General features: G+C 39.1%; 1 protein-coding gene across 1 annotated transcript in view; it reads left to right on the top strand.

Annotated features, from left to right (window-relative positions):
* Nucleotides 1-23,405, top strand: part of xpo4 (exportin 4) — a 79,550-nt gene that overhangs the window by 29,653 nt on the left and 26,492 nt on the right. Inside the window, exons 7-8 of the mRNA XM_008305763.1 lie at nt 928-1,040; nt 15,962-16,119. Of these exons, the coding sequence (XP_008303985.1) occupies nt 928-1,040; nt 15,962-16,119 (271 nt within the window). The remainder of the gene's footprint in view (nt 1-927; nt 1,041-15,961; nt 16,120-23,405) is intronic.

Below are 23,405 nucleotides of genomic sequence, written 5' to 3'. Positions count from 1 at the left end.
TTTGAAAAGCTTGTGGGTATAGAGAAAGTCTTAAATAAGGAGACTGTGTGTGTGTTGTGGAGGGTGAACGGAGAAAGAAAGACTTGTTTGGGAGAAGAAAGAAAAGGAACATTAAGATGAAACGCTTTTTAATGTCAGAACAGAGTGCGATTGTGTTGTGGGTTGAAATGAGGACGAAATGTGTGCAAGGAGAGGGAAAGAATGGCATTTCAGAAAGAGAGCGCTGATTGACAAAACAGGAAAAGAGTGTGACACAAGTTTTAAGTAAGTGTGTGTTATTGGGGCAAAGAGAGGCGAAGCGATTGGCCGAGGAGTTAGAGGGAGTGTTTCAGGGCTGCGAGGAGTCTCGAGGACGTCTTTACAGGAGTGGACAAAGAGGCAAAGCTATGCAGAGTCTCGATTGGCTGCACCGAGAGAGCGTCTTGAGGAAGCAGAGGAGAGAAAACTGAGAGCACAAGAAGGGAGGGCTGGAAGGAAGAAGGGGGTGAACGAGAGGACAAGTAGGGAAGAAGGTGTCAGGCGAGTCAGAGGGTAAAAGGCTGGAAAGAAGTTGAAGAAAACAGAGCCGGAGGAGGGAAGAAGGAAGGGGAAACGTAGTGGACAAGAGGGTGAGGAAAGAAGGCAAGATTTGCTGTGTGGGTAAAAGCAAGTGAAGAGCTGACGAGGGAGAAAGAAACAAAGGAGGGGAGGGTGAGAAAAACAAAACCGTCAGTGGAGTAACGATTGACAGGGTTAATGAGAGGAAGGCTTAATTAACAAGTGAGTTTCTGCTGCCACAAACCAAAGACTCACACAAACACAGACCAAAATATCCCCACTGAGAGGAGCGTAGTGACAGGAGCTGGTGTTTTCTCCTCCTCCTCCTCCTCCTCCTCCTCCTCCTTCTCCTCTTCATGCTGTTGTTGGCCTTAACTGGCGGCGAATCACTGGGGCGCCACTACATCGCCATGTTCGAGGCCACGCAGAACGTCACGCTGAAACCTACGGAGTCCTGGAGGGAAGCGCTGCTGGACACCCGCATCATGGACCTCTTCTTCACAGTGAGTATCCATCCTCCAGTTCTTGTCTTTCGCAGAGTGTCAGCAGGCTCTGAAATGTTATTTTAAATGTGTTGCGTGACTTAATTTGCACCCGAAAATCTTTGGTTTCGCAGTTGTGTGCTCCTGTTGCACGCTTTTTTGACAACTTACATTTTTGTCTTCGCTGCACCTACAAATTAGTTTTTTATTTGATTTTAAACAATACTACAAAAAGTGATATTAACTGTACTTGGTGAAGCTGGCAGATGCTTTGTTTTCCTATACTGTACTTCTGTGCATGCATCCTCATCTTTCTGTCAGTTTGGCTCCCAATTTAAGTTATTTTTCTCTCACACATTTCCATCCTAGTTTTCTTGTGTCCTCTTTTCACATTTTTTTTCTTCGTAAATTTTTTTTTTTGCCGACTTCTATATGGACCTTTACGTCTTAGATTTATCTAATTTTAAACAGCATTACAAAAAGTATTATTAAATGAGTGTGAAACTTGCCAATGCTTTGCTCCCTGTCAATGTTCTGTTTTCTATGCATCCTTATTTTTCTTTTGCAGAATTATTTTTTCTCCCAATTCAAGCCATTATTTGTCTTCTCTTGTCCTCCTTTCACCTTTACTCCTCTTAAGGTGTTTTTCCCTGACTTCTACATGGTGGTTTATTTATTATAAACACAGAGAGACAGTTTGCCTTTTCATGTCGGGCAGAGAACTCCGGCTTGACCTCTTCTTTTGGCGCATCTGAAGTTTGTACTAGTTTCGTGGGTTTCTCGGATGCACCATTGAGTAAATTTATGGGTGCTTTGCAGAGGGGTCATGTTATTGTGTTACTGTCCAGAGGACCGCCCGGTGAAGTAAATGTGTATTTTTGTGCAGTGACTTGTGTGTTTTAAGAGGCGGCCCACGCTGGCTTAAGCACACCATGCGAAAGAAAGTGTGGAACAAACCGGTCAGCTCTTCTTCCGTTCAGCGTCCATCCAAACCCGCTGGCGGCCTGCTGCCAGATAGTGCTCCACAGCTCGACCTTTCAGCTGCGTGCTGCCACATGCTGCTACCTCCCTTTAGCCTCTTCCTGTCATCTTTACACCCTACTGTTGTGGAGCAAGTTCAGAAACCTTCTTGATTTTTGTTTTCATTCTTTTTCTTCTGCAAGCTATTGCTGTACTTGGTCACCTCATTTTCTTCTTTTACTCCACAAACTGCATGCATATTGTAAAAAACAGATCCCCTCATGTTGCCCTTTGTGCCCTGACACACCACCAGTCAAACAACACTGGGCATTGTTGGCTCTATTCATCCCTAATTAAACCCATTTAGTGACTGTTTAGTGGCTGTTCAGCCCAGTAAGTCAGCCATTTGTACAGTTTTTCTTTTTTACCTTTTTGATTCTCAAGGACCAAAATGTAATTTTTACTTTGAATGTATTCACTAAACACTTCATTAGGAAGTCAAGTTAGGTGGCTGCAGTTTAGTTCATCAGTTAATGTTGACATTATGCACAACACAAAGGGGTTAAAATCATTCCAGTGACTGTGATTGTTGGTGCCAAACATGCTGGTTTCAGTATTTCTGAAAAAGCTGGTTTTCACTACAACACTCTGTTGAGTTTACTCAGTGCTGAGAGAAACCAAAACAAACATCCAGTGAGCAGACGAAACACCTTGTTGATGACGTTTCTGCTGAGGCTGCAGAGTTATGTGCTCGTGTTATGTATTCATAGTCCCAACAGTCCAGGATGCTGCTGGTGGAAAAGTGTTCAAAATATACAAGAAGAATTAAAAGAAACAATTAGTTCTGTATACGAAAACACCACTTTTATCAAAGTAGCTACAAAAATCACAGTCCTGCTTTTTTTCCTCCATGTAGTTCATGTTGCTGTTGGTTTTCCACCAGCACAGAAAAGGAGGAAACAAATAGCCTGGAGGATTGATTCAAAGAAACCCCCAAACAAGAGGACAAATAGTTTCTTGGTGCGCTTTGGGGCTCATAATGCTGTAGCCTTATTGTGTATTGTTGTAGACCATGTGCATCCCTTCATGGTCACAGATCCTCTAAATCACTTCCAGCAGGATAATGCACCATGTTACAAAGCTAAAGTCAAACTGGTTTCATGAACTTGACAGTGAGTTTCTGAATGCTGGGACGCCCACAGAAAGTCTGAGCAGTACAAATACGAACTGCTTTTTCCCAACATAAATGCTCGCCTACTAAATATTACTGTACTACTGCTTTAGGACATAAGTTCACTGCATAATACTACTGATTCAGTTCTGTTTTTTTTTTTTTTTTAAGCCTGACATTTCATACTTCTTGGATGATTCGCTCTGATGGGTTAAATCGGTCTTTTTCTAAGTTTATAAATAATTGTGTTAGTTTGTGTGGGGCCGTAGTACTGTACAGTCATAAACACTGTATTTGTTCCAAAAGCAGCGCCACAGTTTTCAAATTCACTTTTTTAAGGGTTGCTTGAAATGTGTTTTGTTCTTTTTTTTGTTCTCTTACAAAAGCTGAAACTTGATGCCTGGATAGAGACTGCAGTGTTGGAAACTATTCTGTTTAGTGTTCTTTTATCAAATAGTCGGGGTTTTATTATTTTTTTCTTTTATGTGTGATAAAGGAAAACTAGCTTGAGTCACATTACTTTAACATATTGTTAATTTCTAATGTTTTCTAATACACCACGTTACATGTTTTTTGTGTGGATCATGCACAGACATTAGAGTCCAGCTTTGAAGAGAACTTTTCTTTTGAATACGGACGCTTTAAAAGCCGAAATAATAGATACAGTATTTTGATACTGTATCAGTTAATCACATTGAAATGCTACCATCGTTACGCAATTTTTACGATGACATTTATTTTGCTACAACCTTTTGTTTCTCAAATCCTACTGTTTGTCTAAAAACTGGGACTTCTGCTGTTTCTCTGTGGAAAAATATTTCCTCTTAGGTTTTTCTTTGGTCACATTTGTTAGCATCTGTCTTCAGCATCAGGGAATAGCTGTTAGCGTTCGACATTGTGGTCGTTGTTTGCTTTATGTGTTCCATCTGTTTCACAGTTCAAATAACCAAACCTTCAGTAAAAACAAACATATTCAGTACAAGATTGAACAGTTTTGAGTTATTTTTATACTGTAGCGTGTCTGGAGGCTTACATTACTGTTTGTACTGTTAAGTGGTAAAACAGTAATTGTGTTTTGTCGTACAATCTGCTTAATTGCGGAGCCAGATAATCACCGTTCTCTTACAATCTAAATTTAAGCCTTTTTTCACGTAGCCGAAAGTTGTCGGTCTGATTGTGACGACTATATTCACAAAGCAATCACAAATAACTCTAATTGGATCGGAGCAGCGAATATAATCAGAGATTTGTTATACAAATTACAGCGAAGGCCTAATCAAGGGTTTGATTGGCCCGTCGCAGCGGTCGGGCTTGAATAAAAATGTTTGTCATTTTTCAGTCGGTTCTCTTTGCTGCTGGAATCTGCAGGATGCGTTTCGTGTTGGTTTCAGTTTTCAGGCCTCCAGTATCCTCTCTCGCTGTGGTATTTCTAGTAGCTCAACTGTTTGTTATTGTAAGGCTGCTGTGGCACCGTCAGCTGCTGGTGTGTGTGTGTGTGTGTGTGTGTTGCAGCATCATCCTTGTTGTGTTGTGTGCACTCTGTGGAGCTGTGTCAGTTTGAGCTTCTGTGGTGGATGTTTTGTGTGTCCGCTCTGCATGGATGTACGTAAGAGGTGTGTGTTTATTCAGTTTAATGGGGTCCTTTGCTGTCTCAGCTGCTGTGCCTCCTCAGCTGTGAGAGGTTGTGTGTGTTTGTGTGGAGGGGAGGCCTTCATAGACACGCGCCATCAGGGTCACAGTCCACAGCAGACCGGTGGCAGGATTAGAGCCCGGCCCCGGGATTAGGGGCCCCTGTTAACAACCACAGCAACCCAACCATAATACACAAACGTCACCCTGTTGAGCGACTCTGGGGAGCCTCCGTCTTTCTTTGGTGTCTGTCAGCCTCCCATTAAATGGCTCCACTGATCAAGAGCGAACAGGAGGCAGCATGTGCAGACGTTATGTTGGTGATCAGCGATGTCACGTACGTTCGTGCCAGCTTTACTTGTTCAACACCCTGAATCCCAAGCTGGTTGTGGATGTTGTTTTTTTGGCTCCTGCCACATTTTTACTCACTGTTGGCTCTTTTTTTTTTTTTTTCTCTCTCTACTACACCTCTATGGAAGCATCACAACTTTGGCTAAAAGTAGAGAAAGCACAATCATTTTTTGTGCACTATGGCACAAAAAAGTTTCAAAATAAATAAATAAACAAATAAATCCCCCCCGAAGAATCCAAAAAGAATGTTTCTGATTTATTGTACGAAATTTAAAATAAAATCAGACATCCCACTTGTGCACAAGTCATAAAATCCCCCAAAAAAGGCCTTTAATAAATCAGCTCCAATAAAAGAAATGTCAAAATCATACATTTATAACAGTCCAGCTAAGTATTTTTTAATTTCCATATCAAATAAAGCAGCTTTAATTGATCAAAAATATTACAGAACAAAACATATCACACTGACCTGAGTTGGAGCATAGACCTAAAAATGTCAGGACCAGCTTACAGCACCAGGACCAACATAACTAGCAACTAATACGTCAAAGCAGGGCTAATTTAAAGAATATACTCAATGAAATACCGATAGTAATTAGGTTAGTCACAGCTGAGCCAAACTGGGTTACAAGGAGCACAAAATTTCAGTCTTCTTAGAGCAAATGGCTTGTTGTGGGATTTTTATTTTTATTTTTTAATGAGACGTTTAGAATACAGTGAGTTTTATTAAGTAACACAGTGTTAGGCTTAGATTTCGTTAAGTTTTCTGACAAAAATGAAAGTCACGCAACATTAGTTCATGGACCGTCAGACAATTCTTTATGTTTTTACAGTTTCTGGTTCTTATAAATAGTATATTTTTATACCGATGGCTTTTGGTGTTCAAAGGGTTTCTTAAGTCTTTTTCCCACCTTTGGTCATCATCAGTAGTAGTTTAAATGCTGAAGCCTGGGAAGGCAGCAGCACCATTAAAACCAAGCCAAGAACAAGCAGTTAGAAGATCACACAGGTTTTATGTAAACCTGTAAAATTAGTATCCAAACTGTCTGTTATAAACATCCATTAGACTTTACAGACTGACTTCCTGGTTAAACTGTGACCTGCCTGCTATTATGGAAAGACTTTACTACACAGCAAGAAGGAGATGGGGAGAGTACAGAGACATGGGAGTGACTTTCCCACCCGAACACAAATCAGGGATGTTCCCATGTATCAGCAATTACAGGGATGAGAACAATGGGCCATTTTCCACTGCAGGAACTTGCAGGCCATTCTGTGGCAGCCCGAGCCTTTGTGCATGTTCCAACTACAAGAACCACCCTGCAGAACCTCTTTCAGTGCCGTTTTCATGAGAGTATGAAGTATCTACTGCATTGTAGCTACTTCTGAAAAACTGGTGTTCAGGCCTCAACTAGGCTATTTACTGGCTCTTAATCAATCTGTCCACTCTTCTTCATGATTGGTATATTAATCAAATGATTTTCCTTTGCAAAATGGCTATTTAATTTAAGTTCATTTTATTTTGACAGACTTTATGTCAATGGATAATGCAGCTTAGTAACAAACAGAAATCAAGTTTACATATTAAGGTGCAAAACTGAGTTTAACTGGAAACCCACATAATAGAAATAAACAGAAAAAAGAGGACTTATCATTTCAGTCAGTAATGCAACTCCAAAAGAAATCTAAGTTTACATTTAACACCTTAACAAAGTAGAAAAAAGTTAAGGCTGTTTGTTAAACAAAGTGCAATATGAACACGGGATAGTTTACAACTACTTTTCTCCTTGTTTTGTAATGGTTCTCTGACTTTAGTAGGACAATTCAATTAAGATATATGTCGTCTTTAACTCACGTTTATGGTAAAGCTTCCTTTCATTTTTAGGCTTACAAAAAAAGTACAGGAGTAGGCATGAGAGGAAGTGTTTTTTTGTTTTTTATATTAGTCACAACAAATCTACAAACTAATGAGATAATACTACAGGCAGCTCATTGATCGGACCCACTCAGGCCTGAGGTTTAAGACCGACACGACGAGCACATATCTGGGAAATCAGCTCGATAATTATGCAGCTTGTTGCAGCTATTTTGCTGCCGAAGAGATGCTCAGTCCAGCAAAGTGTCATTCCGGCCCCCAGGGTTTTTGTACGACAGCACTTATCTCTTTTCCCACTTCAGCTGGTGACAGTTATGGCTCCCAGATTCAGGGAAGGAATGATGGATGTAGAGATGAGGCTAAGAACAAGAGATGAGAAGAAGATACAAGAAAACAATGAAATAGAAGAGAAAGCAAGGGGAGAATGAAACGAGGTGTAGAACGGCAAGAAGGTATAAAATCGTACAGGGAGGACGAAGAAACTAGATGGAACAGACAAATACAATTTGTGGAGGAGGGAGTGAATTGTGGATGCAATTTTCAGGAGAGTAGGAGAGGTTTGGGGACAAATGGGCTGTTGAAGATTGAAAAGGAAGAAGACCCCATTGATTGCTCTAAAATAAACCCACTCCACTTTTGTCGATTTAACACCTCGTGATCACAGTGCACACGGCCGCTGCGACCCAAAACAGAAAAGAAGAAGAAAAGGAGAGTGCACAAAAGAGCACATGCAAACTGAGGCATCTATAATTTTGGCCTCAGCAGTGTGTTTTTGTCTGTTTGTGTTTGTCTGGGTTTTTAATTTCAGTTTGGCTCTGAGTGATTAGAGAGCGGCATCAAATTGTGATTGAGTGTGTACCCGCATGCAAATACAAATACAGTACGGCCAGATGCATCTGGTTTATTTCATCGCATCAAATAGACACAGGCTACAGTAAGAACCCAAACACGTGCACACACTGCAGCACACTGTACATAAGTTATACACTCATCCTTGCACATAAACCCACATACCTTTGATGCAGACATATGGCTTATTGGCTCCTGCAGATCTTTTACATAAACAGACACTAAACATAAACACACGTGGTTTTAGTTTTACTTATACATACTTATGAGAGCCTTGATTGACATAAGAGCTGTCAGCTGTTCAACACACTATGAACTGAGAGTTATTTTAATAATCAAGTCATTGTTTAAGTCCAAAGTTTGATGCTTGGGGTTTGTGAAAGCGTTGAGCGTTATTTTGTAATTGTAGTATATTTATGTTCTGCACTGTTGGTTGACCAAACACCTTTTGCTCTATGATACAGTGATGCAATCATTTTCATTGTCAATTATTCTGATCATTGTTTTCTTGATGGATTGATCATTTTGTTGCTCTAGAAAATGTCAGAAAGTAGTAAAAAAAAAAACTGACTCAAATGTCTTGTGTTATTCACAGCCCAAAGACATTCAGTTTACTGTCACTGAGGAGTAAAGAAACCTGAAAAAGAATATGATTATGAAGCTGGAATTACACAGTTTTTTTATTTTATTACTCAAATCATATAATTGGTTCTTTAATTTGGTAGCAATTAAGCTAATAGTTGAAAACTAATTGATTAATAGTGATGGGTCTTTTGTATTGTTTTTTTGATGGTTAATCAGTTCAAAAATGTACATAGTGCGTTCCATAATCTTAACTCTCACAAATATGTGCATAGAACTGAATATGGTTCTGCAATAGGGGTTGCCTTGAAGCCAGAGTAAAGAGCTGGTGCAGTGGCCGCTGTAGCTATATCCCATACCTAACAAAAGCATCCTCAAAAGTATACCTGCATGTTGGTGTTACGCCGTCAATTTTCTGATACCTTTGGGGACAACTAAAAATGAGGATGAGATAAAAAGAAGAAAGATTAGCTGCTCATTTTCAGATCCACTGCGTTGTCTTTTTTTGTCCATGAATATTTACCTCGCCAAGCAAGGATGCAAATTTAACTTAATTGATAGTCAGCCTCTCGAACAACCAAAAATCAACTTCTTGTTGAAATGAATGCGAGACAATGGATGTCTCTACACATGCTGATAAAACTGTTTTGGTACAGATAAGGTAAACACCCCGTTAAATGATATCTTCCGTAGTAAATAACATAATAACGGTATTGACATCTTTACAGTAGTTTATATCAAAGTAATGTTCATACCTGATCTACATGATGAATCGACTTGTTTACTGTAGTTCGTGTTCGTCCAGCTTTTGAAAGTTCTAGTATGAGCTGCAGGTAGCTGGCTAAACAGGAAAACTGCCTTTTCTCCACTTGATGCTGCAGAGTTCACCAACATCACTGCCACAGTTGCCAGTTGGGCAGCAGGGGGTGTATTTGTTTAATGCGACCTCTACGGACTGTCAGCAAACACACCTGTAAGTCCGTCTCTTTGAACAGAAAGAGGCTCCACTTGGTGACGAAACCAGGTACTACAGTAAATCAGCAGTACAGCTTCTGGCATGTACTCTGTCTTTTGCCTTAAAGGTAATATATGTGTTCTATTGATTATCAGTTAATTATTAACCCTGATCACTGGGACTGTACGCTATTAGTTTCATGTTGAGGTATGATACCAGGCAAACATACTCACTCATATTGCAAAGTGAATAAAAAACACTGTTATTGTGATGAATACAATTAAAGCATGTGCAATGTAAGGATGTATTGATCACTTACAGTGTATGTTCTGGTAAGCGGGGGCAATCAGTGGATTAAATGAACATTGAACTATAAATCTAAGCCAATCTGCAGCATGATTCCTATTTACCCGTCCACAAAGCTTAAATTGTCCTTAACAACAACCTCATTCTATGCTTAACCCAAACAACCACGTCTGAACCCTCAAGCTGTCCTGTGAAGAAGTCAAAATGTCCTTGCTCTCAAGGTCTAACGCTTGATTATTTGGGGATTGACGAACAAAACACTACATAAGATAATTGTAGTTCGTCAAATGTGAGATAAATTGCTAAGCTGGTTTGTGATAAAAGAATTCACTGCCAAAAACAGGCACTCCATCGTGATTGTTTTCCCAAAATTATTTTCCACAAATACATTTTGCGAAGATGTGTTATATTATTATCTATATTGCTGCACTGCAGCGATATAAAATTACATTCGTAGGGATAGAAACCCACCCGTGGTCCTCATAAAGATAGAAGTACAAGAGCGCCCACACTAAAGCATTACGTGTTTGCCCAGTAAACACAATCAGTGTGGAGTGCAGGGACTGATGAGGCTGCAGCAGAGGCCTGCAGGCAGACAGTAACCCAATCTGAGAGAGAGAGCGATGGTGGAAAAGGGCGAGCGAAAGACAATAAGTTGGAAGCATCAGTGTTGATTCGAAAAAACAGAAAGATGAGCCTCCGAGCCCCCCGAGGTAACAGACACCAGGCTTTGTCTCCTTCTATAAATATCATTCCTCATTCTAGCTGCCTTTCTCTTTCTCCCACTGCCTTTTCTCTCTCCGTCGTCACGCTCTCCTTCTGCATCCTCTTTCTTTTACCTCATTGTCTTCTTGATTTTCTCCTTTATTTTCTGTCTTGTCTTTGCTGTTTCTCTCCCTCATTATCCATCTACCTTTTCCTCTCACTCCAGTTACATTATTTGTCCGTGATAGTGCAGGTTGTTGGGTCTCAGACTGAGTTGAAACCAGTTTTTAAATCCCAATCTTCCAATTTACTCTAAATAAATGTAGGGATCAACATTATTTTATTTTTTTTTAAATTAATGATCATGGACTAAAAAGATTCAGCACAAGTCCATAATCTGCTTGACTTTGCTAAGAAGACGGATGCACTACAGCTTTAATTTGATTAATTAAAGTACAAAAGAAAATGAGATGTGCATGTAAGAAATCAAATATTGACTAAATATCTATTCGACATGTAAAAATAGTAGTAATAGCTGTCTCTGGAGTCGTAGCTCATTTTTCAAGGGGGTAAATACTCAAGGTCCAAATCTGGCAGGCAGTAAGTTGATAGGCTTCAATTATTTATCTGATAAGCATAAAATTTAAACTAGAAATGGCTGTTGAAACAAGAAGTGATGTGATCAGAGAGGAGTCAGCACTCTGTTGGTCTCCCTCAACTGCAGAAACATAGTCTGCTTGCAATTACAGAGTGGTATTACAGAGTGGCGTTTGCTAATCTAACAAACAATCTTTGGCCGAGTACAGTTACCACTTTCCAGAAAGTTTATTTACAGAATCAAAGTTAAGTTAAAACTATAGCTAATATAATTTCCAGCTGTTTGTTTAACCGATGAAAGTGGCTGAAAAAAAAAAAAAATTAGAAGCCTCCTCCTTATATGTTTAGTACATTGCTTATTGCCAACAAAGACCGTGAGGAGCGAGGAGAGATAAAAAATTCAATAGGAGATTCTGTTAACCTTGGAGCTGACTGATTCTGCATATTTTGCCAGCCAGAAAAAAAGGGAAATGACTGCTGGAACTCAACCCAAGTATTTAGCATTGAACGGAAAAATCATTATTGAAAGACACTGTCAAGTACAGAAGGATGCAGTTTGTGGTGCGTTTAAACTGGAGTTCATCATAAATACAATTTTGTATGATTTGATTTACTCTTGTATATACAAGGAGTGATCAAAAAATTCCAAGACTGTGGCGATAAAGATCAAAAATTATTGTTGATTTTAAATTTGTCTGTCGATATAACACTCCTGCAGCACTTGTAACACTCCCTGGAGGTCTCAATATGTACAACATTATCACTGAATCTCCTACAGTGTGTCAAAACTGCAACCTTTCCATTTAAATTTCATTTTAGAGAAGGGGAAGAAGTCAAGTGGAAATTGTGTTGTTGTGGCCATAAAAAACTGTGCGTAATATCTGTACTATGACTGGGCTCACGGCGCATTGGAGCACCTGCATGGCCATACTGTGCCATAGTTCAGGTTGTTTGAGCTAAAGACGTATCAGGACGTCGTTACAGTAGAACTCTGCCTGGACAGTCCGACCCTGGTAGATTGATTCATGGTGCACAAACATGTGAATGTTGAAGAAAACACGGAGCATGTTCTACTTGCTCCTGATCTGATGCACCTTGTTTGGTCTTGGAAACTCCAGGTTCTTTGACTGTGAAAACTGCTGTTTCTGCTCTTGATGGCAGCTGCAGATCCACAGCTTACATCCAGTGGTTACTGGTGACGTGGATGTTGGATCATCTGGCTGCTGAGCGATACAGAATGTGATTCTTGTAAATAGTCACCTTCCAATGGTCACAAAAACATGTGGAACACAGACTCTGCTGTTGTTATATGCAATATTCGGACTGTTCTGACTGCTAGTATACCACTGTAAAATTAATCAGCAGCACACACTACTACCTCCATAATGATTGTATTGTTCAAAGTACACCTCTACAAATGTTGTTTTAGTTTTATATATATTTGCAGTGAGAATGAAAATCTTGGTGTCCGATTTCGAAATTTACAATTAGATAAATTCCATCACAAAACGTTGTCGAGATGCCTTTGTTCAGTTGTATCTTTCATGTGTTTAATTAAAATAGAGACGTGGCTGCATCAGAGCCAAAATAGCATTATTTCTTAAATAAAGAATTTTATCGAGAATTGGCTAACGAAAAATAATGACACAGATCATTGGAAAAATGCTGGATATTCAGTCCGATAGTACAGTAAGAGGCCAGGCTGATAACTGTTTAACCATATTCCAAATTGTTTCATTAGAAACTCCATATTTGTTTATTGCTGGACAATGGTGTTGGACTCTATTAATTTCACAAGAGAGGTGTACCTAATAAACTGGCAGTGACTGGAGTTTATTTCCATATTGCTCAAAGTAAAAGAAAAAAGTTATTTCAGTGCCAGAACTGTACCCCTTTATTGGCTTTTATTTGTATTAGGTCCAGTCGAGTGCCGAAGTGTTGAATTAGCACTTACGACAATGTCGAAAAGAACGGCAGCGAATGCTTTGCTGATACCAAATCCATTGATTAATCAGTGTTCACAATCTGCTGTCATCTGACTTGCATGCCCAAAATGTTTCATATTGTTGTATCTTGTTCTCCCTTCTTCCATCCATCCCACTCCCCACATACTGACACAGACACACACTCGTTGTGTATCTCCAACTATAGTCAGACTCAAGGCGACTGACATTACTGGCATCGCATGGCTCATTCGCTGGTGCAGCTGCTTTTTTCAGAGCTCGCGCTGTTCAATCCTTTGGCCTTGCGCTGCCTCTCCCACCCCTCCCTCGCTCTTTTCTTTCTGTCTTTCTTCCTTGCTCACTCACCAGTTGCCCCTCTCGCCTCCTCCTCCCGCCGTCCTCTTGCCGAGCTCTTCCAGAGGATGACTTCACGCTCTGGAAGAGGGCAGCAGGCAGCGGAGAAGACTGTGGTGGCTATGCTATGTTAGCATCTGAGGTCTCTTCCCAGCAGTGTGGGCTTACAACCAACCAGCTGTAGAGCAGAGAGAAGAGAAGACGAGAGGGGAGGAGGCAGCGAGAAGGAATTTGGAGGAGGATTTGAGAGGAGGAGGAGGAGGAAGAAGTGACAAGGAGAGGGAGGTTGAAAGTTTGATTGCTTCAGCGATGGGGCCATGCGTTGGAGCCGGCGAAGAAGCACTTACTCTGGATTTAAGAGGATGACAGTTCAAGAGACGGGAGAAGAAGAAGAACGAGGAAAGAGCTCGGATTGGCCACAAAGCATTTGAGCTCCAGACGTCCACACAGTGCCGTCAGTGGAAACACATGTTGCTGGGAGGCTGTGATGACTCGCGGTGCTTTTACTGCTGCTACCTTTCTATTCATGGGTCCGTCTATGTGCACAGTTGAAACCAACAATGCCTCTTCTCTTGTTGGAGTGTGACAACTCAGCAAGGATCAGCCCTCAAGTCCCACAACTGAACGGCAGCTCAGGACTGAGATGAGACCGAGTCGAGCAGCTCTTTCCCATCAGGAGTCGGATCCTTCCCGCTCAGGGTTTGATTAAGGCTGTCTGTGGGCTCAGACGAGCTCAGTGATTGTGTTTGTTTCAGACCGGGATCGCGGTGTCTGAAGACAGATCAAAATCAATTTTGCCATTTCCCGAGGCTTCGGTTTTCTGGGTTGTGGGTTACACCAGTGAGTATTAATCATGCTGGGTATCAGCTGATGTGTTTTTTTTGTTTGTTTGTTTTTTTTCAAAGTGGTGACAGGAGGATGAGGCAGGTTCATCGTTTCATTCTTGACCTAAGACTTTTCTATTTCAAGGTGGTATTCTTTACAGTGCAGTTTAAGTGTCATTGACAAAAAGTATAAAAATATCGCCGGAGCGCTGGGGCAAACTCAGCATTTGTAGATTAAATTACCATTGCATGCTGTGTTTAGGGGATGTGACCTGGATCACTGTGAATCCTTTCGGAAACAAAATAAAGGGGAGATAAATTATATCTGCAGGAATCAAGAAAAAGGAATTTACAAGTATTTTATTTACAAAAGGCCTTAATGAACTGTTTATTTTTGTAACTACAAATGAGAATACTGTTACAGTGATTGTGCAAAACGGAGGCTGTTGAATCCTTTTTTGGAGACTTTGTCATTAAACGTCAGACCAACAGCAAATACTGTCACGACTGGGAGCAGCTAGAAGGAAAAGTAGTTTCTTTAGTTGGTTGTTTCATCTGTTTTCTGCCATATATCAGTGTCTAAGTCCTGCTAACAAATTATTGATATTACTAGTAGTTACTGTTGATCAACAGAAGTATTAAACTGTATTTAATTGCATGTTGTGTGGTAATAAAAATTCATGACAGTGATTTGGTGAACAACACAGAAATACTTTGGTCTGCATTTGTCGTGGGTGCATAAAATTAAAGGTAAACTTGGTCATTTGTGATAACTGGTGTACAGTTAAGTATGGTCTGCTGGGACCTAAATGATAAAGGATTATTTCCATGGTCTAGATTGTTGTTAAGTTAAATGGGAAACCTGTTTTAACTTAATCGACATTCATTTACTGATCCTAAGTATGCGCATATTGTCAATAAGGTGAAAGTATGTAGACACTTGCGATTATCCTGTGTGCTGGAAATCTGACAATAAAACTGCTTTATTTGAGTTTAAACTAAGGATCTTAAGCTTACACAAAGTAGGTATTTGATTTTTTTTTTTGTTCACATAAAAATCTTTAAAATCAGAAACATGGATTAAATGCAGAACACAGAATTTAGATCCTCATCACACAAAATTGAGACCTAGAGAGCATAAGATACCACAAGTAATTCCAACAGTGATTTCAGTTTGTGAAGAAAGTAGCACGGTTTAAGAGGTTTAAATGGCCTAATTGTTGAATGTGTTCAAGTGTTGCAGAACTGATTGCTGCACTGTAGGTAAGCCTTTCCTCAGGCCACCTGTGGAGCTGACAGGTTATTTTTCCCACACATTTTTTTTTTTAATAGGGGGAAATGCATAATAATCAGCATCACTACAAGTTTTGCTGCTGTCAATTGCATGCTAATTTCCAACTGCTTCCCCCTGTGGCAAATCAAGAAAACTCACCTTGCTTGATGTTTGTACTCATCCTCCTGTAATTCTGACAGACTCTCGGTTCAACTTTCTGCAGTTTTACAGGCGTTTTAAGCTTCTACTGTTGTCTTTTATCCAAGTCTTTTTGTGTGAGGATGTCAGCGAGATGTCTTCAGTCATGTAGGTGCTCATGACAGGGAGTTTTCAAGGCAGTGACTCACACTCACATCATTACTTCCTCAGTACAGCATTCTCTTCCTATTACAAAGAGAAATAGGAAAAATCAAAAGCTCCGTTTTCTTTTTTAGTGTGGCAAAAAAGACAACTGAATCAATCTGTGCTTTTGAGCAGAAGTTGTTCTGCACACATTCTGTCTTTTACTTGGTTGGACTCCTGTTTTGTGTCTTTAAAACAGACTGAGATAGAAATTCTGTCTTGCAGGTACACAGGAAGATTCGGGAGGACTCGGACATGGCCCAGGACTCCCTTCAGTGCCTGGCCCAGCTGGCCTCCATGCACGGGCCCATCTTCCCAGACGAGAGCGCCCAGATCTCCTACCTGGCCCACCTGGTGGAGGGTCTGCTCAGCATGATCAATGGGTGAGTGTATCACTGTGCTGGAAAAACCCTGTATTGACTGTTATTACAGTACCCATTCTAGTTACAGTATTTGTAGTAGTTTGTGTGCTTGGCTTGTCATTGTTAAGCTGGAATAGGAGCAGAAACTTGAAATACAATGGATGTAGTTGCGGGAGTGTTATTCATCCACTGCCAATCGTACAGTATGTAGTTGATGAAAGTAGCTGGCCCTGAGTTGTGATTTAAAAAACATTTTCCTTTTTACACTGTAGATGTATTTTCTTTATGATACCCAAGTTGAATATTGTTCTGTAACAGGATTAGATGTGAAATTCCAATTATTTTGAAATCATGATACAGGTTAGAGGTTTTGTGTCCATCAGTTCACTGCTTTGTTCCAGACTGAAATATCTCAGTTCTAAAAGTTCAACGTGAGGTTAACATTTGTGGTTTTGGGTAAAATTTCTACACAGTTATTAGTAGAGTAGCTGTGAAATTTTGTATATATATCATATGCTGTACATAAAAGATCGACGTCGCCACTATCCTTTAATTTGTGGACTACTGTTTGGAAGCTTTAAATTGGTCATTTTGGCCCTCGTCATGTTGATTTCTTTGAAACTGGATGTGATGACTGACATCTGTGACTGAAAACTCAAGGACACCAGATTATACAGTAGCAACTTGTCAATCGCAAATCAAAGCATACCCTGCTGAATTGTCTGTTTTTCTCTAAATGGAACTATGATTTACACAGTAAACATCATGCTGTATTGAAGGAGACTTGAAACAAACAATTGGCACCATAAACATAAAAGGAAAATGTTAACTGAGGTAACAAATCAATTGAGAAGTTGGGTCATTTTCTCATACACCTTCATGCAATTAGACTTCTTTTTGTAACCAGAGAAGTCACCCTCTGCTGGATGTAAGAAAGAATGCATGTTTAACGCATTGACTTCCCTTTTCAAACCCAAAAACTACATCCATTAGCCTATAGAACATATTCACGACCCTCTCACGGTGAAATATTACCAGTTTGGTGATTGACTGACTTTCCCTGTTGCACCATCAGCCTCAACTGTGCTTTGTGTTTACCACTAATTGGAGAATGTTAGCATAGCACGTTTACCTAAGAAAATGTTATACCTGCGTAGCATAAACATGTTAGCATTGTCATCGCGAGCTATTTTGCCTGTTGAAAATAGTGTTTAGCTTAAAGCACCACTTTGTTAAATTATAGCCTTACAGAGTTGCTAGCGTAGGTGCTTGTCTTGTTTTTTTTGTTTTTTTTTTTTAAAGTTGTGAGACTTTGGTGACAAACAATGGTGAGATGAACCATGGTTAATCTATACGAACCTGCATGTGAATTAATTGCAAACTTGAACCGTCATAGTGTTTAATACAGATTTACTGCTCCTGTTATGTTTTGCAATTTTAAAGAAAGTCATCCAGGTTGTAGTCCTGCTTACAAACGGAGCTAAAAACATCCCTCGGTGAGGAACGATTCCCTAAATCTCAACGCACGCTCAGAGTGACGAAGCAGTTGACCATGAGAGATCCATTGGACCTCCAGTGGCAAAGTGCAAACAAATTTAGCATGTAGGTCAATATTGTACTCTAGCCTGCAGATTAAACAGAGGTGTTGTAAACTGGTAAACATGAACCACGACATTGTGCCACTCTCTACATTACATTCTAGGGATCGAACCAGTACGCTGTTTCTCAAGGGTATTTATGGATGAAATGGGAAGTTTTGTGACAGCATCTGTCTCATTACAATGCTGTAATCCCTCCTCTTGTCCATACTGCCTGTGAAGAGATTCCCTCCCAGCAAGACAGAACATCAGCTACTGCGAAATTACACAAATTAGAGAACCAAAATTTCACAGCAGGGACCAGTAGAGAATAATATGTTGTATAAATTTAATTTCATCCAGTTGATATTAGAAGTCACTCAGCTGTTTTAATCAGCCGTATTGATCTTTTCATGCTTTGCTTTGATAATTTAACATCCTTATGTTTGATCTGGAATTGTAGAAAATCATTTCCAGTGCACTGACTGCAGAGGCTGTAGGAACAACCTGATGAGACTAATTCAGACCTGCCGACGGAAAGCAGCTCCCCCACAGATGCAGCGGCTATTACACGCCCAGCACGAGCTGCACTAAATTAGCGTTCTCTCCTCACGGATTCTCATTGCACCGGGATATTTTTAGAAATATAAAGACATTCTGGGCAGAAAAATCAAATGAAGGCAAAGAGCTGAACTTAAAATATTTTGTGACTCATGCTCTCTTAACGAGGTGTGATTTTGAGGTAGAAGCCATTTTGCTTTATTGATTTCTGTCATTAAATCTACATCAACTGCACAGAAGGTTAAGGAGTTATAGAAGCAGACTACTCAAATATTGCCTTTAGTCTTTGAGACAGCATAGAAATGAACTGTGTCATAAAAAGCTGCAACCCTTAATTTAGCATTTAATCTAATTTTTGGCTCTTTATTTTAAATTTTATAAATTGTTTTAAATGTATAAAAGAGCAGCAAGTAGAGTTGTTGCATTCCCCTTGGCTATAGTCTCAGTATCTGTTTATCTCCCTCCAGTATCTCAAGGATTTCTTAAATTCAGAGACTCAACAAGTGATGGAGGCCGATGTCAGCAGCAGCGTGACTCATACTGTGCCATTTCTGCTTTATTTACTGGAAGAAATTGCTTGTTGAGTCTCTGTTTTAATGGCCCTGATTCTAGCTTCTGCGCACTCTACGGGAAGCTGTCTTCCATTCTTCAGTTACAAATAGAGTTAACCAGTAAATTATGTTTCCCAGATTTCGCTAAAACCAAATTTATGTTAAAAAGGATTAAATTATCCCTTTGTTCTTTTTCACAGAGACACTGTTTTCAAGCAGAGAGGGCAAAAACCCAACACTAGCAACCATTCAAACACTGGTAAACACTGAGTATGGGTGTGTTTTATGTATGAATCCTACAGTCGTCCTCTAATCTAATACAGAGCTGCTTGACCCTGTAATAAAACTGGATGATGTTCCAATTCCAACTGTAAGCTCTGCCTAACCTTGATTTCTCACAACTCTCACAAAAGCTTTAAACTTTTTATTATTATTTAAATGACCTGCCCTCGAGGTAATCCTTGAGTTCTGTTTATCAGGTCCAATCGAGCATCAACAGCACAATGTTATTTCAAATGTACTGGGAAGAGTTAAGAGAGAGACAGTGTCAAAATACATCTGCTGTCATGGGCTTTGCTATGAGGTCATTTAATGTTGGTGTTCAGTTCCTGTTATAGATTTTCTTTTAAAAATGTAATCTGAAAACTTCTGTTAAGAACACGGGACCTTGCAAAATTCTCAACCTCGACTCCAAATACTTTTATAGTTCCACATTTTTAAAATTGGGCCTTAAAAGCAAATTTTTCTCATTTTTGCGATTCCCTCCAAGCTTCATCATAGCTTATATTTCATTGGAGGGAAGTTTGTTCTGAACATTCACAAACCTGTAGGGATGATTTGCATCTCAACAGCTGCTGCTGAATGTTTTAAAGTTATCAAATGTAGAGCGGTAAATCATTTTTTACCTGAATGACGACTCTTCAATGTTCAAAAATGAATACCTTCACTAGTTTTCACTTTCTTGCAACCAAATTCAACTTCTGTGCAGTATTAATAGAGTTCTGTCTTATTTTAAAATTATTTGAGGCTGCTTTAAAAAAAAAAAAATACCAGAGATCTTTGGAGCTGAACAAAACGCTTTCCAAGGTATTTTTGACTGTATATTTTCCCAAGATTAATTGAATTTTTTGGGGGCATTTTTCTTTTAGTTAAAATTTTCATTGCACATGTAACATTTGGGATGTTATAATATTGCTTTATCGTTTAATATTTTTTGAAAATAGCACATTTTCCACACTTTTCACTGTCTGTAACATGACATTGAGTGGTTTTATTTTGTTGGCATTTGTAGTGTGTATATTTAAAGGTTTTCTGTCTGTGATGCCATCCACCACTTTATTAGGTACACATGAAATTTCATGCAGTCCAAAACGACTTCCTGCACATAAATTCTACTTTTAAAAAGCTGCTACATTTTTAGTTTTTGTTGTCAAAAATGTGATAATTGTACTTTATAGTTATTATTGAGGCCACAGTTAGCAGCGGTTAAAATTCATTGCAGATGTAAAAAAAAAATAAAAAAGGGAAGTTGCTATAATAATTCAATAATTTTCTGTAAACTTGCATTTCTTCCACTTGGAGCATTGACATGTAAGAAGTCCAGAAAATCCTTTAACGATTGTTGGGAATGTAGCAGAACAGATAAATCCAATGAACTGCTTCATGGCGACGTTGGAGTTTTATACGATTGTTGCATCCTTGTGATAATAGTTCATTTATCTGGGAACAATTTCTTCTTCTTTTTTCCAGAAAATGTAGTCTCTCAATATATTTTAATGATTAAACACTGAATCCATATTGCACTTGCTCAGTATTTGGTATCAGAACAAAACAGTTTATTTAGAGGATATTTTTTAAAAGAAATTGTCAAGCAGAGTGCTTTATCTTCAAAATATGAACAGGTGACTAAAATAGAATGAAAAATACATAAAGAAAATAAATGATACACATAGGTGGAAACAAGGAAACTAAACAGTGGTGGTCGCAATAAAAGACAACAGCAAAACAGACACAAAAATACAAGACAGTAATTGCATGCAAAATTGAAGAGCCTGTAGTCATGTAAACTTCCAGCTGTGAGAAATGCTGTTACATTCCATTTATTTAGTCCCTTTTTGTTTTTCCTCTGTGACATGACAGGTTTTTGTTTTGTTTTGTTTTGTTTTGTTTTTAAAAAATACAGATAATCTAAAATAAAAAAAATGGGGCCTCAGATCTTACAAAACAAGTATACAACAAAATCTAAGGGAAGTCAGAGCAGAGCTTGTGCTAAAAGCCCTGTGGTCAGCCTCAGTCAGCGATTTGATCTGTGACTGATGGCTATATTTTTAAATCTTGCTGTCATTACTCATAAAGCAACAGATGCATCAAAATGCCTGTAAGTTTCCACTAGAATAAACTGTGTACTTTAATTTAATTCTGGGTTTCCTAAGCTGAAGAAATAAATGCAGCCTATATATGTGTTTCGTCCCTAAAGCCACATTTACTCAATACTTGACATTTTTTCTGCTTTTCTTTTTTTTCTTTTTCTTTTTTTTTTGCTGCGGCTGTTCCCTGCCACATCCTGCAGAGGTGTAATTTTGTTTGAGTCATGACTCTGTAATCAGAGCTTCTGATCAGAAGTAATGCAGCTCTGCTCTTGAGCCTCTGTCCAGCAGAAATAATCTGACAAATCTTGCCTCAAGGAAACGTTCCCAGAGTAACCTGCAGACAATATTTTAACCCTCAGATCAAATCAAACACAATAAGAGCCTGTGTAGCTTCACTGTGTATGTAAGCAGATTACACTTACACTGACTTATGGCTGACATTGTTTTACTGCTGTAGATTTGAACTGGTGTGGGCAGGTGTGTGGAAACTGAGCCAGAGGGCTTTTTTTTTTTTTTTTTGAGTGATTGCTGTATCGCTGGCTTGTTAGCAGAGGTCATGTGAAGAAATAGAGCTCGTGATCTTGTGCCGAGCTGTGATATGAGTTGTGCGTTCGTGTGGTTTGACTCACAGGTGGCTGTTTGGAGGCTTTTGATTGTTCCTTCATCTGGTGCAGCCAAGCCAGTGAGTGTGTTCTGGGTTTGAGGAAGATGCATTAAAGGAGATTACTGCTGTGTTTTTAGCAGCAGAGTGAAACAGTAGGAGAGAAGATGCAGTTTAGACTGTAAGAGTTTGAGTCCCAAACCAACCTAAATAAAATAAGGAACACGTTTACCTTTTTTTAGAAGTATTTCCAGGTGTTTCTTCTAGGGTTGTAGTCACCTAAGCAAAATCTTAAATTGCACCTTAACCCTGTGAACCTTAAGCAGTTTGTGGAATTTCACTCACTGTGGACTCAGTTTTTACTGTAATATCAAGCTATACTTTATAAAATATCCCAATTTTTGCTCAGAATAAAAGCATCACAGTATTTTCTGTTTAAAAAAAAAAAAATGATAAAAAGTTAAATTAAAAGAAGAAAAAAACTGAAATATTCAAGTATTGTGGGGAGATACTATTTTTCTTAAGTCTTGTTCACCATTCTGAACCCAAAGTAGTGTTGAGGTGTTTCTTTGGTCCTTTCACATTGTTCCTCACTGTGGGCTCATGTTCACCTCGATGTAAAGTCCTGCACCTCTACGGAAACAGCACAACTATGGCTAGAAGGAGAGAGAACTCAAATGTCTTCTGTGCAGCGTGACAGTTGCATTTCTTTGAGAATTTATTTGAAGTAGGGGCAGGAAAAAAAAATTATTAAAAATTAAATTGGCCTCAACATTTTTTCCAAGTGCACACAGATGTAAGCTCTACATGCTATCAATATTGTACTGCTTATATTCTCAATTTATTTACTTGTTTTTTTTTTCTACTTGTTCTTTCTTTTTTCTCTGTTACCACATTCTGCTGTTTTTTTGTTATTATTTTGTAAAGCTAGCAAGCCTTTCAAACCCACCAGCAGCTTTTGGGGTTCAGATGGTTAACATAAAGAGCTCGGATTTGCAGCATATTAGAACATTTTAACATTGTTATTTTATACAGACATGATAACAGAAACAGAGCAGACCAGCGTGCACCTGCTCATATTTCCAAACTATCAGCTGGTTATTCCAGCACAAGAAATATTAAAGAATACCATGCAAACTAAGTTAGCCTGCCTTTATTTAGATGATCTTTTGGGTTGGTTGTTGAGTTGTGATATGCAAATTGCTATTGGTAAAGTTTACACTCAGCTGTATCTCTATCCATCTAAATAAATTACAGCCACACTGATGACTTATTGGACATGATATCTATTAGTTTGGAGTCGACTCCGACTAAGCGTTTAGTAAGTTTTCAGTCTCCGGTTGGTTGGGTGAGTTAAAAGCTGTGAAAACACGAGGCTGTTCACAGGTAGTCTGTTCCTCCTGCCAACAAAAATAATAATCCAGGAAAGCTATTGCTGTAACCCTTCTGTCTTTGTGAGAGTAACACTGGATATTGTCCAACCAATAAGAATTTCTTTGGAGGAGAACATTTTGACCAACCTACTTCTTTTTATTCTTCTATAAGATGTCTTTTGGAGCTGCAGCTAATTACATATTTATTCACTGGGTCTATGAAATGTCAAAGAATAGAGAAAATGTTATTTAGAAAATTTCCCTAAAGCCCAAAC

Source organism: Stegastes partitus, unplaced genomic scaffold (assembly GCF_000690725.1).
Source record: "Stegastes partitus isolate 25-593 unplaced genomic scaffold, Stegastes_partitus-1.0.2 Scaffold2608, whole genome shotgun sequence".
Taxonomy (NCBI): domain Eukaryota; kingdom Metazoa; phylum Chordata; class Actinopteri; family Pomacentridae; genus Stegastes; species Stegastes partitus.
This window is presented reverse-complemented; position numbering and strand designations above follow the sequence as displayed.